General features: G+C 41.0%; 1 protein-coding gene across 1 annotated transcript in view; it reads right to left on the reverse strand.

Annotated features, from left to right (window-relative positions):
• LOC108801012 (two pore calcium channel protein 1-like) overlaps positions 1 to 16,284 on the reverse strand; it is a 39,825-nt gene that overhangs the window by 17,090 nt on the left and 6,451 nt on the right. The window contains exons 2-7 of the mRNA XM_018572987.1: positions 9,739 to 9,821; positions 7,958 to 8,072; positions 6,927 to 7,055; positions 5,645 to 5,761; positions 3,838 to 3,956; positions 1,868 to 1,969 (exon numbers count right to left, since the gene is read on the reverse strand). Of these exons, the coding sequence (XP_018428489.1) occupies positions 1,868 to 1,969; positions 3,838 to 3,956; positions 5,645 to 5,761; positions 6,927 to 7,055; positions 7,958 to 8,072; positions 9,739 to 9,821 (665 nt within the window). The remainder of the gene's footprint in view (positions 1 to 1,867; positions 1,970 to 3,837; positions 3,957 to 5,644; positions 5,762 to 6,926; positions 7,056 to 7,957; positions 8,073 to 9,738; positions 9,822 to 16,284) is intronic.

The following is a 16,284-nucleotide window of genomic DNA, read 5'->3' on the forward strand; positions in this document are numbered from 1 at the left end:
TTTTATCTTTCTGGAATTTGCCATTTTCTTACTTGTTCCAAAGCAGTCAGCTCACTTGCAGTGATACTGAAAAGGTGCTTTTTTTACCCTGGAATCAGCAAGTAGTTGGTGTGGCAGACTCCACCACAACAGCATTAAGCTGTTAAAAAAAAAAAATGTACGTAACCCACCTGCTGGCACCTCTAAGTACCTTCATATCCGTTTTTTCCTATTCCATATCTTAGGTGCCCCAAATACCAGGGTTCTCTAGCCAGCTTACCTGGTTGAGAGCCTGGCCACAACCCTCCCACCTTCTAAGTCTCACTATTCTCTTATCACTGTTAAAGAAGAATTTTGGGCATGTACAAAGGGCTACCCCCACACTGCAAGGGTTAGGTGCTCGTTTTGGTCTAGGATTAAAAAAATAAATAAAATAAAAGATATGCTAACTCGATCTTTGGTCTCACCTGGCTGCTAGACTGGCCTCCGCAGCATCTTCTTCCCTAGGCTCCGGCGGTCTAAGGACCCGTGATGACACCATGTTCATTCACTTGCACTGGATGTGAAGATGCCTAGGGAGACCCCAGCAGGACTGATGATTGGGTGAATATGTATAATATAAACAAGCACTTAACCCTTGTAGTGCAGGAGTAACCCCACTGCAAGGGTTAATTTTGTACATGTCCAGAGTTCCTCTTTAAGTGGAACTGCATCAGCAAATAGTAAGGCTTAAGAATTGGAAGGGGGGCAGGATCTGAATCTCAACCAGGTAAGCTGGGTTGAAATCTGCATACCAGAGCACCCCAGGACTCCCAGAGTGTTAACAAAAAAACTGACCTGACATGAAGCCTGCTGGAAGTGTCTGCTGTGATGTGCTTGCAATGGTTCAAGTACTTTTCTTTTTTTTTTTACTTCAAAAAAGTAACTATAGTATTTTTGAAAACTTAAGACTGGCAGACACTTCACATCCTATATGCCAGGTCCAACAGCAATGAAAACTTTTTATTTCACCATGGGTGGTGCAGATAGATTACACATATTATGTGAACAGATCTTGGTCGTACTTCATATTATTTGGGACCACTCAGCATGCCTTGGCTTGCTCTATGGGTCCTATTCTGATTTACTCACATAGTTCTGAGGTGTTGGAAGTGAATTGGTTTACAAGCGTATTAGGAATCAAAGAGATCAGTCGGGGGAAATGTGGATCATCTCAATATTAAAATTCAAATAGTGTGATGTGCAACCCAGTGCTTGGAGGGAGAACGGTAGATGATTTTTTTTACATTTAAAACCTAAAATGCATTTTTTCCTGCACCTCCTCCCATATACCAATTCACATCCAGCATAGATCATACTCGTCTACAACACTGCTCTTTGGGACACAGCAAAGGCTGTGTGGTGCCATAGGCTGCACAATAAAGATGGGATGTTGTTGCTAAATATGATCTATAATGAAATGCTGGAAGATGAGAGGAATGCACTATGACCACTCTTCTTTTCCTGCACTAATTTCATAACACACGTGTGTCTTCACCCAGTACAGACGTCTGCTTAGAAATCTACAAAATTAAACTGCATCCAAAGCCAAAACATGTTATATTTTATTTTAGATAAGACTATGAAATGATCAAAACCCATCACATTTTTTGGTGTCTGTGTCCCATTGGGAAGGAGATGTTCCTTCACTCCCTGTCCTGGAGATGCAACAAAAGTAAGAGGAAATCACTGGCACATGTGCCCCCATTGGAAGATATCTTAATCGCCTCCCGTTCCAGTGACAACTCAAAATTTCCTATCACTTTGCCACATAAACTTTAATGCACAAATGTTAGCAGTCATTTTATTGTTCTTTGATCTAAGGAAAATTAATACAGATACAACTTACATGACATCAGGGCTATTAGCAGTTGTCACCAGCACATAGAGATTGAACATAGCTTCAAGGTAGTTTTCAAAGTAAGCTTCTCCATCAGCTGTCTTGAGCTTTCTGTAAAATGAATTTTTTTTTTATGTTTTGAAAGAAGCACCACACAGCATAACTAACTAATACATGGCTGCAATAAAAATTAAAAGCAAAAACACAAAAAAGGGATTTTGTACTCACCATAAAATCACACATAGAAATTGAAAAGGCAACCCCCAAGAGGCTATAACCCCTATCCACCTACTCAGCTGTAGCCAGCAGCCCAAGGTGGAAAGGAAAGCATATGAAGGGATGGAGCTGTTTCCCTTACTGGACTGAGAAAAGGAGGAGGATAAGGACAAAAATCATATTTTCCTCTATTATCCATTAAGGGACACAGCTTTATTAAGCAACCAAGGTATGTCCAGATGTAGTTGAAAGTGAGGGGCTGGCACACCAAAAACACACAGAGCAACTAGTCCAACAAGGGGAAATCCCCAAAAATGGAAAACAAGGCCATTAAATAGCCACTTGCAGAACTTTTTGGCTAAAACTAGCATCCGCAGAAGTAGATATGTTGGCCTTTGAAAATGTGTGAACAGGAGGCACTTGGGGTTAACTGAAAAACGAATGGGAAGACACTGCTGATGGTATACGGAATGAACTGAGAAAACCTGCTCTTCTTGAATGATTCGAGACAATTCCAAGAATAGCCAACCACACAGTCTTCAGAGACTAGATTAACTATACGGTGTGAGGCGTTATATCCTCTAGGAAGTCTGTGCTTCAGTTTCTCTGTGCCAAGTGCCCATCTCACCTGTAGGCAATAGTATAACGCTTGGTTGCTTAAAAAAAAAGCAAAAGCCGTGTACCTCAATGGACAGTAGAGAAACATTCTTTGCCTCTTAAAAGAAACACCCATGACTTTCAAGCAGCCTGGTAATAATGTAAGGGGAACCAGTGACATTATCTAAAATGTGTGATCAGTACCCTTTACATTTTATAAAGAAATGTTGATTCAGTCAGGAGGTTCAGTTATACTGTGGCTGGCCATATTTGACAAGCCGCGACAGATCTGCCATTCCTCATTACCCTTTCCTGTGGACAGAAGCGATTGACCACCATGTTTACCAATATGTTGGAACATCTCTATTGAAACAGCATGCACCAACACAAATTATCACTTGTGACTGATTATTCCAACTACGTCATGGTGTCCCTTTTTTGTTTGCTGTGTGATTTTAAACTTCTAATAAACTTGATAAATCCAAGAATCCCATTGTGATGGACTGTTTACTACAGAATTTCAAAGCCTCACAGTCAGAGAAGACTGGATCTTTGATGGGGTGTCATTTGGGAGATTAGTGTTGTCCTCCATGTGGCAAGAAATAGAGGTGCTTGCTGACTGGGAGGAACATAAGCTAAAAGAATGGTATACTGTATATACTTGCCAAAAAGATGTCTTTTTTCAGACAAGTTTGTAATAAGACTATTGTAAGGAACAGAGATAAAACTGGTGCAATACACAAGCTGTGGTATATTCTATATCACTACTCTGAGAACCATGAGGCCAGGGAACCTGATCTTAAACGTTTCTTGCCTTAATCACTGTTTTTATAATAATAAAACAGAGAGAAAGATGAAATTGTATTTTTAAAATACTAAACCACACAAGGACAGAATAGAATAAGGATTTTTGTTTGAGTTATGTATAGACCTAGTGCTCCAGGGTAATTTTTGTCCCTTAGAGCCCTGTAGCCATTTCATATGTTGTTCTTCAGATAACTGATTGCAATCTGATGACAAGAGGGGAAATCTACAATTTCCAATAAGGACTGAATCCGGAATACTAATACTATTAACAGTGGTTCGAGCACAGCATACAATTAGCGAGAGCATGGAAAAAATGGAAGACTGAGGCAAATTAAAAACGGTCATGAGACTTTGTTTACCTGTTCCCAAAAAGTTTTAGAGCCATGAGAGAGAAAATGAGGACACTGAACATGAAGAGAAGGAAGACGTATAGGATCTCGGGTAAAGTGTTTCTAATGCTGCGGAATGCTCTGCGAATCTGCAATACATATATAAAATGCACACAAAATGATTATTTCTCAGATCTCCAAGAAAAAAAAATATATATTTTTGCCCGCGATACACTTTGAGTAGCCTTTACTTTTACCAATGAATGATCCGCTTTTTCTCTAAGACATAATATCATTTTACAAGTAGTTCATATCAAGAACACAATCCAAAGAATTAAGAATTTGTGCTTGTAATGATGAATTATTGACTAAAAAAGAACCACTAAGTCACCAGTGTGATATGTAGTAGATACAGCTGTGCTCACAGCCCTGATAGAATTAGCAAAATGTTAGCCATTTTAGCTACACCAACAATACAAAACGGCCTACTTACGATATGCCAAACAGCACCTAGAGACGCCCCAAACCTTCTTAAAGAAAATCATTTGGAGATCGAATTTAACTTTTTGGTTACAACCATAAACGGTATGTTTGAAGAAGAGCCACCAAGGCCTATGAGAACTACACCTTCTTTGTCATGAAACATGGAGTTGGATCTCTGCTGATTTGCAGGGAGTGGCTTACAGTGGCACAGGGAACATGGCAAGATGAATGCTGCATATTATCAGAAAGAATTGAAGGAAAATTTGCATTCATCAGCTTTAAAGCTGCCCATGGGGCTAACTCCCACTTTCCAACCTGACAATGATCCTATGGATAAGGCCATGTTGACCCTACAGCGGCTGCAGCAGAAAAAAGGTTTTGGAGTAGCCATCCCAATCTCCTGACCTCAACATCACTGAGCCAATATGGGGAGATCTCAAACATGCAATTCATGCGAGACAACTAAACAATTTATAGCTGCTGGGAGTTTGTTTACCTGTGTAAAGTCAACTGTCCGCTTTGCTGTCCGCTTTGCACTGGAAGCAATTTGGGCAGCTGTAAAGCTGTCTGATTGCTTGCAGGGGCTGGTAAATGTGTGCACCCCCGCATGACACCCCCTACCCTGCTTCCCAGGCTTCACTGTCCCTCCGGCATCATTGTCATTGGGAAGAGACGAGACCAGCGAACATTTGTTTGCTGTGCTTTAATAGCTTCAATGGGCTGCAAAGGTGACATAAGGAGTCGCCTATTGTCTCCTTTAAGAGCACTTGTCATCACTAGATTGCAATTACATAGGGGGCTTGCGAGTAAAAATAAATAAATAAAAAAAAAGGTTAAAAAAATAAACTTAAATTAAAAAAAAAAATGTAAAAAAAACACCCCAATTTTTTTGTTGTAGTAACACAACAATTGCACCACATATGTTAGGTATTGTAGTGTACACCAGAGTGAAAGCAATAATTCTATGATCATAATTCATAGTTAACTCTAAACTGATGTACAGGCTTTTAAAGCGTCACCAACTTAGGGTACCATAGTTTTTTGCCGTTTCACTGGAGCACGCAATTTTAAGTTTGGCATGTTTGGTATCTATTTACTTGGCACAACCTCCTCTTTTATATTTTACAAAACAATTGGGTATTGTGTTTTTGTGCACTTAAGTGTTTTTCTACTGCAATTTTGGGTTTAATAAACAGTTGCACTACTGTCATGTGATGTAAAAGGTTTAGGTAATTCTCAGAGCCATAAAATATGGAATCTAACATGTCTGCAAAAACAGCTCTGGCAGCAAAAGGATAACAATGAAAGAAAAATGAAGCAGAAACACAAGATGAATATCAGAGCAATAACTTACCTGCCGACTTTCAGCAAAATTAACCAAATAAATGGGACGTAGTACTCTTGACCATCGAATGCTGTGAATGTGAGCCATGCTCAAACATCCATAGATAATAAGATCAATTAAATTGAGCTGTAGAAATAAAATAAAATATAGTGTGTTGACTTTGTTCAGGAACTGGCCACGCCATTGTCATAATATAGCAAATAATATAATTAAAAAATAAATTTAAGTAAATCAAAAAAAATAATAATGATCATGATTTTACATATCAAAGTTTATTAAAGTCAAAACTCTTTTATGATTCCTGTCTAAGAGAAGCAACAGGAATGAAGAAGAAATCTCTGCAAATGAACGGATTTCCCATATTAGAAAGTTGTGATTTTTTTATTTCCCCTCACTTTCTATCTCAGTGATAATGGCCACAACAATACATCTCCCTAGCAGGGACACAGGCACAATAATAGCTTGAAAAGGGGTCTAATCGTTCCCCACCATCTAAAACGGAACAAAATGCCTTTACATTTATGTTACTATAGCACTTCTACATTCTATTCTACATACTGATAGCACACTCAGGACAGGTCAGGGGCGGACAGGCTGAGAGTATAAATAAGGAAGGATAAACCTACACTCTTACAGGGATGTGTATCAGCAGAGCACACCTAGCAGTAAATAATAAACCTGATCATACTATCACATCTGCAGATGCACTGCATAGGCTGGAACTAGCTACGATAGTTGAGGAAATTCTGATGGTTGATTTACTAAACAAGTATTGCTGTAAACGTCTTTTGCTGGCCAAAGGCAAAGAGACAGGTCAGCAATCAGGAGCCAAGTGGAAATGAAAGCATTGGAAACCAACAGAAATAACCAACATAAGCTTATCTATTGCCACACAATGCGGAACATAGGAGACATTGGCCAAACACCTGTACATACCAAGGTTACAGGTTGTCATTCCTTATGCTGAGCACCTTGTTTTATTTCTGCGATCGTGTGCCTGACATGTCAGCTGGCTGCGGGCCTCATAGTACCGGCTCGCGGGCCGGAGTTGGTCCGTGGACCGGTACTTGGTGACCCAAATTTCACTTTATTTTAAACTCGCCAAATGCGAGCAGGCGAGTGGAAATTTTGAGCCCTGCATTAACGTAAAGGTGATAAAATTCAGTGGGGTGAAGTGGTGGACTTTTTGTGACCTGTCACTGACCCAAAGAACCTTGACCAGACACTTACCTTACCACACCCACAAACAAAAAACTAAAGTGGGGTCATTATGCCTGGAGAAATTACCTACCAGTATTGTGACCATTACACAGATATTCTTCGTGTCTTTCCAAAACACACTGCGAGGAGTGACTTTACTAAAATGTACAAGGCGAACTAGGAAAGCCATTAGGCAGAAAACTTCAACAATGGAAGTAGCCTGTAAAAAAAAAAAAAAAAAAAGATTTAGATAGATGGATAGATAGATTTTATGGGGTTGTTTTTGTTTTGGATAGAGAGGAAAAGGGTTAGACCCTCTAACAAGGTTTTACTGATGTCTGTGTCCCCATTTGGGAGATTCATCCTCTCTGTTTGGACTGATGACAATTCTAACTGATAAAAAGAGTGGAAGGAAAATCCAATATTTTAGAGTTGCCCTACAACAAGAGGTGGGGGAAATCTTCAAATGGGGACTCCTGTTCTGGGGACAAATATCTAGCAGGCGAATTCCACTGACTATGAGAGATTTCTTCTAACTTCTTCTTGTGTCTCTGAGACAAGAAGTCCAGGGAAATGTCCCAAAACTGGGAGTGGTCTTAACCATTCTCGACTCTATATTTTTGTCACATTGCAATCAGACTGTTAATAGTATTTTCACTTCATAGTGATCACAAGCTGTCTTAAGGTTTCAAATGTTAGACAGCATTTGATGATTTTCCGGACATTTATCATATCAGTTTGTAGAAGATGACGGTTGGCCATCATTTCTATGGTATGGAGCTGAAATACTAATAATTATATTATTACGGTTCCTTATCAAACGTATGGACTGGTTATAAATCCTTGCATGCATCACAGACACAATGTTAGTCAACATCGAAACTCCTAGCTCACAGATTTCTGGGGAAAGGGCAAGGTTTGGATATTTTGGCTGCACATTGCTACTCCCATCCAGAGATATAAAAAAGTGCTGGTGATGCCAGCTACTTGCCTCCACTTGCACAAGATGCACACTGTACTAATCTAAGCATATGTGTTTATTTGATTGTGTTCTGGGGCATCTCCAGCCACCCTATATGGTCTATGGAGAGATTTATGCCGGGTTCAGCAATCAAGTCTTACCAGGAATGGAATAGGATAAACAGCAGGCTCCTCAAAAATTGCCAGAGCTAGGTCAATAGTGATACAGATATAGGTTGCTAGCTGCATAGCCCAGTGGTTATAGAAATAGTAAAGTCTAAAAGACAAAAACGTACATCATAGTGACAACACAGTATTCAATGCAGATAAACACCAATTTAACATATTTGCCAATGCGCAGTATATTTAAATTTTTATATATTAGATTTTTTTCTGTGTAGCCCACAGGCTAGTCTAACAGAATTCTCCATTCATGCTAAACAGTGTGCATGGAGGAATCTCAAGCTGCGACTATTGTATTTCGACCCTATCAGCTGTCATAATACTTAAACAGTGCCTTCATCTCATTGGATGCCGGTACTGTTAAACCGAAAAATTTCCTGCCAGGCTCCTTCCATTTTCTTTGCCAGTATAGCCAAAAAATGTTGTCCAAGAGTGTTCGCCAGTAGACGCGGCCCCTCAATGAGTGAATTTTGGTCCATTCATCATATGCTTTTTTGCTCCTCCAGTAAACTCTGGACTTCCCAACATGATAGGTGATAATAGTTCCAACAGTATCTTTTTTTGGAATTGCATTGGAATTGCAAAAGTAAACTGTAATAGTTTGTGCTAAATTTACATTTGTTTAAAGTTTAACTGAGGTTTTATATTTTGTTGTACTTTTTAAATATGGTTTCAGTTTTATGGGTTTTCTAAAGAGAGAACCGCAGAATCTGTATACCTTCAGGCTCTCTTACTCTTCCTGAAACTCTGTATGCTCCTATAAACACAGTAAGCAGGGAGGGGAAGGAGTCACTTATTTGTTTAAATTTCAGCTTCGTCAATTGAGTGCTTAATAATAAAAAATTAAAAACAAGGCTTTTTACAAGAGCAGACAGGTAAACATGAAAATTGAGAAGCTCAACTTGCTAGCAAGAAATCTAAAAATTGAATATTCATATTCGATTTTTCATATTTATCTGACTAAAGAAAGCATATCTTTTAAATGTTATAGTTCTGAACATGGAGAAAATATACAGTTTACAGAACAAACACTCCCATGAAAACTAACATAGAAAACCCACAAAATATCTCTTAACTGCTCCAGAGGATCAATAAGCTTCATCACTTAAATATACACTTAAAAAAGGAGCAAATTAAATTTGGCAACCATATAATATTTGAGATCAATGATAACAAAGCAGAACTGTTTTTAAAACATCTAACAACAGCTGTGCACTCTTCAGGAATGTAGATGATCTAAGTGAGGGTCAGGCACAAACTATTTTGTAACTGTTTAATACCATTATCATCATTTCAAAATACATCCATTTAGATAAATAAACCACTTCAAAATAAAAAGGGTAGAAGAATCTGGAAAATCCAAGTATTTTCCCAAGATGTAGCTTGCTGGGCAGCCATCTGAATATTACCCTTGGTCACGCATGTCAGACTGCTGTGTTTTGGACAACACCAAGTTGAGAATTTAAACTTGAGAGATTTAGATTTCTCTCCTTGTCACTAGATTGGACAGAAGATTTTTTGATTTTGGGGTATTATATGCAGTTTCTACTATGTATACAAGGATGTAATGGGTCTCATGGCATTTAGAGTATAGATGAGGGAAGGAAAGTGGATGGATAGCACCCAAATGGTGGTTGGGGATAAAGGAAAATTGACAAGTTGTGTTCTTTTACTGCTACTCAGTTTGCTCAATGGACTGTCAGTCCATTTCTATAAAATGATAAAAACTGATTTTCTTTTTGTAATTAAAATATACTCACCTTACTGATTGAGGTGACGTTTCAAAGGGAATGTTTCTGTTGTACTGAGCATCGTAAACATATGCCGCAGCCAGGAGAAGACGCTAAACAGAGAAAAAGACAATAATTATGGCTCATTAATGCAATGCAAACAGCAAAAATGATGTGCAAAATATCTTAAATTAGAACTATGGCCTCCAATTAAAAAAACAGTTTGGTTACCTAGTAACTCAATTTCCATTAATCTTTAGAGACATCACGAGAGAGAGAGAGAGTGTGTGGATCTGGCCACCTAAAAATGGTAACACAAGGCACGCACAATAAAACAGACACGCTCAGACTCACTGCTTAGTAATATTAAAGAACCAAAAGGCAAACAGTAGAACATACTATGAATAAGGTTCATGGGCATTGAGTTAGCAGGTAACTGTTTTCTCTGATCATCTTCTAAGACAGAACATGAGAGGATCAGCCAGAACTAGTCTACCTGGCAGGGCTACTGCTGGTAGGACCTTCTTGCCAAAGGCTACAGCTGACCATACATGGAGAATTTTGTTCAGTGGGTAGCCCTGTTGGCACCCATCTGTCTGGCATCCTTCAAACAGAAAATTAAAAGCCAGGTGGAAATTTTTTGGTTGAACAGTGATGGCAGCCCATCAGCTGCCATCACTGTCATATATGGCTACAAGCATGCACTGCAAACACAAAAGACAGGAATGAGACCTCCATGGTAGGAAAAATGACATTAATACAGTAAGATATGACGACAACTAGTGAGTTACTTTGAGAAAGATGATTTTTTTTTTTCCATATGGTAGGGTTACCAGAACGGTGTTCTAGAACCTAACCCTACCTACGGGAAGTGCATCTGGTTATGCTTGAATTTTAGGGGACTTGGCTCAAGGTTTTGCTCCTCTGCTGGATGAAACCTCAACAGCCAGATCCCCTGAGCCATCTATTCCATGGACATGTTCAATGACAAATAAAACCTGAATATAATCAAAAAGGACACCTACAAAATAAAATACCCTTATGCCCTGTGTGTATATACATGAAGTCAAAGTATACTGTAGAATGCATGAGGCCATTGTGAAGTGCATTCACACAATTAAAAAAATCATGCAGCAACATCTGCAATGAGGTCTGTGTCCCAAACTCGATCATTACAAATATCACATACACAGACTAATAGATTGTGAATTTCCTACGGGATCATAAAGATAACCCTGTCAGGCCTCAGCAGTGAAGGGTCTTTACTCAGAGCTATCTATTTCATGTATACATTTATGACTGAACAATACAACACGAATATAATCAAAATAATACATGAACTGACTCCAATTTCACATATGTAAATTCATACATTAAGACAAAATGTACCGCAGAATGCATGAAGTCAATGTTTATGTGTATTCACAGGGGTGTGGAAATTTAAAAAAACCTACTGTACTTGTCCAAGAGCTAAAGCGGGGGCCGACTCTACTCGTCCCAATAAAAAAAAATAGTTTTAATCAAAACTAGGGATGCACCAATGCCGGTTTTTCAGTATCGGATACGCGTACCGATATCTTGCTTTCGGTACTCGCTGATACCGAATACTAATACTGTTGCTTTCGCTGGCGTGGAGAAGGCTTCTCGGGTAATCAGGCTCCCTGTTGTTTGGCCTGCTTGATTGTGATTGGCCGGGAAGCCGGCTTCCCAGCCAATCAGCAGCGAGCTGGCTTCCCAGCCTATCAGGAAGCCGGGCGGCGAGTAATGACCTGATTGACCGGGAAGCTGGCTCGATGCCGATTGGCCAATCAGCAAGGAGCCGGCTTCCCGGGCCAATCAGGAAACCAGGAGACGTGTCATTACTGGCCGCACGGCTACCTGACTGCACGGGAAGCTGGCTCCAAGGTTCCCCTACGGCACTGCCGGTCAGAGGAAATTTTCCTCTGGCCGTAAGCTCCAGTATCGGGGAAGGTATTGGAGCATTTCGGTGAGTAAAAGTACTCGCCCAAATACTCTGTATCAGTGCATCCCTAATAAAAACGTATTTGATGGTACTAAATAGCGCTTCTCACTGGTCAACGCAGTCATCTGACCACGCTGACCAATGAGCGAAATTCAAAATGCATAGGGCAGGACTGTGCTGGATAGCAGTATGTGGTACAGATAATACACCCGTACTGGCGGTAAGTATAGCGGGGGACACGATCGCCGCTGCTTGTTGGATATATACGAGCGGCAGCTCCCCGCTGTACATTTAGCTCTGCTTGTCCGGAGCAGGGCTAAATGTACAAAAAAACTACTCGCCAGGTGCCCGAAACTGCATGTCCAGGGCGTCAAGCGATAGGAATTCCGCACCCGATTCATATAGGAAAAACCTAACATCATGGAGGATCAAATGAAGCCTATGCCACAATGCACATAATTAGAAATATCACATATAGACTAGAATGTAGCTTAATTGTGTATCACTCATCTGTAGGTCCTCAAAACATCTGACACTGTCCTTCCTTCTGGAGGGTGGCTACTTTTGTTCCCCATGGTCCTTGTGTGTGCTGTAAAGTAGTCACCGCTCCAAGCTCGCTACCGTGATGGACTACAATCTCAATACAAATGAGTAAACTGAATGTGAGATGGTAGTCCATCAGAGGAGTGAGCTTGGAGCAGTGGCTACTTTACAACACACATGGACCATGGGGAACAAAAGTATAGGGAAGTACAGGCTGCTGCGTCCAATCACATGCAACACCTGTCCTTCCCGGGAACAGCCCGATACGGTCGTGCACGCCGCATGGATCTGTACGGGCCAACTCTAAGCAGTGTGAATGTGACCTAAAGCTCTCCAGTCACATAACTCGCCCATCCTTACTATCGCCCATTCACAAAATGTATTGCATTATAAAAATGCACAACGTTTTGTGAATGGAGGATAGTGAAAAGGGGCGGGTGATGTGACCAGAGCACTGTAATGTTCGGGGCACATTTCTCCCTCCCTTCAGTGTCTGGAAGGTCAATTTTATGTACAGGAGACTGCATACTGTAATGTAAGATTTTTATACTTTGCAGCTGCTGTATTACATTAAATGCACATAAACTCTTATGGGAAGAAGGACTTACAACCTGCTAGAGAGGTGGTCTTTTTTATTTTATTTAAATAGTATTTGTTTTTTATAGTAATTTTTTAATAGTCTTTTTTTTATCTTCTGCAACAAAGTTGTGGCAAGGTTATGTTCACAATTCTTAGATTTCTTGCAATGAGCTGCATCACCTCGCTGCAGGGAATCCACCGCAGCTCCAATATCCATCAAAGGCAGTTGGTTTGGTTCACATAACTGTATATCAATGACATTTTTTTTGTTTTTGTTTGTTAGAAAATGCACTGTTCTGCATTTTGGTTCATTTTCTGCATATTTCACCACAGGAATTAATGAAAAATGCTAAAACCTGAATATAGTCAAGCCCAGTTTTTTTATCTTACATGTGACAGAAAACAAAGTGCTAGTGTGTTGTGGCAGCTCTGGCAGGGTCTTTTCTTTTTAAGTTTATGTAGCGTATACAATGTGTACACTAGATTCAGGTCCCCGTACAGCATCATTGTGCGCTTAACTGCCCTCTGGCGACCTCAGGTGGCATGCAGTCGCAGCACATCGCACTGTCCATCACATACGTGTTGTGGTGTGAATGGGACACATAGAAAACTAGTTTCTATGTGTCCTGCGTTGAACCCGTGCAATAAAACACGGGTAACAGCAATATGTGTGACCGGGCCCTTACCAATTAGTCAAGAATCTCAATACATAGTAAGTCCCATCGCACTCCTGACCGGAAAAAAACCCTCAGATATCGGGTGGGTGCTGAAGTGACTGCAGATGCCTCTGCAGATCAATGAATATATAATAGAAAGTCACTCTCACTCCAACTTAATTCTTAGTTGATGCTTTATTGACCATAGCTGTGTCACATTGTAAAGCGACGTTTCAGTCTCTTTTTCAGGCAAACAAAGCGTTTGTCTGAAGAAGGGACCACGCGGTTCAGAAACGTCGCTTTACAATGTGACACAGCTATGGTCAATAAAGCATCAACTAAGAATTAAGTTGGAGTGCAAACGACTTTCTATTATATATTCAGATTCAGAATCTGCCTCATCCTCCTGTTGCTAGATGGGTCCTTAAGGGTAAGGAATGCAATTTGAGGAGGGTGGGTTCATGAGTGTTGTGGAGAAGGAAATAAAAATGTCAGTGTATACATTGGGGGATTAGACTGAACCTCCCCCCAGCAGATGGGACAGCTATAACCATTATGATGATTCTGAAGATTTTGCGGGCACTGTAGAGGTGAATGTAAATCTGGCATTATACTCAAGACTTGTTTGCAAGCAAGGCTTCATGCTTGTTTAGGTTAACATGTTGTCACTGCCATTAAAATTACTAAAAAAAAAAAAAAGGACTGAAAATGAGCTTACAATCTAATGTCCTCCCCCCTGTCATATCAGTCTCTGTACAGAGGAGCTTACACTCGTGTCCCCACCCACAGTCACATTACCCGCTGGACGCAGGCTTCGTGACGCGCTGGACATGTGCACCGGAAAAAACATTGTTTCGTTTCAGCTTGTTTTGATTCGGATTTTGTGTTATTTTGTTTTTAGGGATTTGGACGAAATTCGTTAGCGGTAGTCGGTACGAATGTTCATTTCCGTTTCATGTTCGTATTGTTCGTTTCATTGCAGCAAAGTGACATAAAAAACATTTTTTTGTCACTTTGCTGCAATGAAAATTCGTCCACAAACGAAAATGTGTACAGACTACCGCTAACGAATTCCATCCGGAAAACTCATTTTTCCGAAACGAATCGCACATGTCTACTGGACGCAGGGCTTAGGGTTAGTTCACACCATAAGCAGTGCGCTCCGGTCCCATTGAAGTGAATGGCACCGTAGCCATGCCCTCCGGCTGCAATGCGATCACCCGCACGGGATCGCAAGGTACAGTGTGTCTGCAGTGCATTCAGGTGCGGTGCGATCAAAATAATGCTTGCAGCATTTTAATCGCACCGCACCCGAACGCACTGCAGGCACAATGTGCCTTGCGATCCTGTGCAGGCGATCGCATTGTGGCCTCCTGCCCGGCAAAAAAGTGAGCTGGCCGCAATGCGATGCAGTGCGTTCCGGCCGGAACGCACTGCAAGTGGTGTGAACAGGCCTTAAAACGTTACAAGGAGCAGCCATATTCTTGGTATAACCACTTCCAGCGGAGCACGTACATTTAAATGAACCCGCGGGAAGTGGTTAAAAAAAAAAAAAACCACACATACACGTAATGAAACACACACTCATTAAAAACACACACACACATAGCTTTATTAATAATTTAAAAAAAATCACACACATTAAAAAAAACACACAATAAAAACACCGTTTCGGCAATATATTAAATGAGATGTGGGCAACTTGCCAGGTTTAAAGATGGCCGCCGCTACTCGCGGCGGCCATCTTTAAAAACATTATGTGCATGCGCCGGGCCCCTTCCTTGCGTATCGGCCGTACCCCCCTGACGGCGGCCCTGCCTGTGAATAAACACTTTCTATTCCATAATGGCTTCACTCATTTCTCCACTGTATCTACAAAGGCAGCCATGATTGTCACATGGGCTGGACTTCAAACCTGTCTCTCTTTGTTCATTTCTGTTACATGATGGATTGATGGGACTAGAAGCTCACAGGAGTTGACAAGCACACTGCATTTCTAGCCAGATCAACAGGTATTGTCTGCACATCGTGAAAATAGAAAGCGAATGCAGCCACCACATTCAATGCCTGGTCCCTACGCTGGAAGAAAGGTTAGTAGCAAGGATACCTGGAATAAATAAAGCAGTAGATCTAAGACTTTTGTGTGAATGCCCCTGGCCTATGCTCATTAAGGAGTTAATATATATTTATTTTTTTCTCTGTCAATGTTACAACTAGTAATGCACCGATACCGGTTTTTCGGTATCGAGTACGAGTACCGATGCTTTGCTTTCGGTACTCGGTGATACCAAGTACCGATACTGGTGCTTCCGCTGGCATGGAGCAGGCTTCCCGGGCAATCTGGAAGCTGGGTAATGACATTCCGCCCAGCTTCTTGATTGCCCGGGAAGCCGGCTCCATGTTGTTTGACTAGCATGATTATGATTGTAATTGGCCGGGAAACCAGCTTCCCAGCCAATTAGCATCAAGCCAGATTCCTGGCCAATTAGGAAGCCGAGAAGTGGGTCATTACTCGCAGCCCAGCTTCCTGAACACACGGTAAGCTGGCTCCATGTCCCCCTATGGCACTGCCGATCAGAGGAAATCTTCCTCTGACCGGGAGTTCCGGTATCGGGGAAGGTATCGGAGCATTTGGTACTCGCCCAAATACTATCAGTATCGGTGCAGCATCCCTAGTTACAACAGTTATCTTTTTTTCACAGCTTAAATCTCTTTGTCTTTCAGAGCAAAGTGGCACCATCTTTGAAAGGGTCCCCTCCCCAGACCCATCGATACTTGCCTTTCGAGTGATTCCTTGCAGTTCCTTTCTTCACAGCCGATACCAAAATACCTGAT

Source organism: Nanorana parkeri, unplaced genomic scaffold, assembly GCF_000935625.1.
Source record: "Nanorana parkeri isolate BGI_ZX_2015 unplaced genomic scaffold, ASM93562v1 scaffold46, whole genome shotgun sequence".
NCBI lineage: Eukaryota > Metazoa > Chordata > Amphibia > Anura > Dicroglossidae > Nanorana > Nanorana parkeri.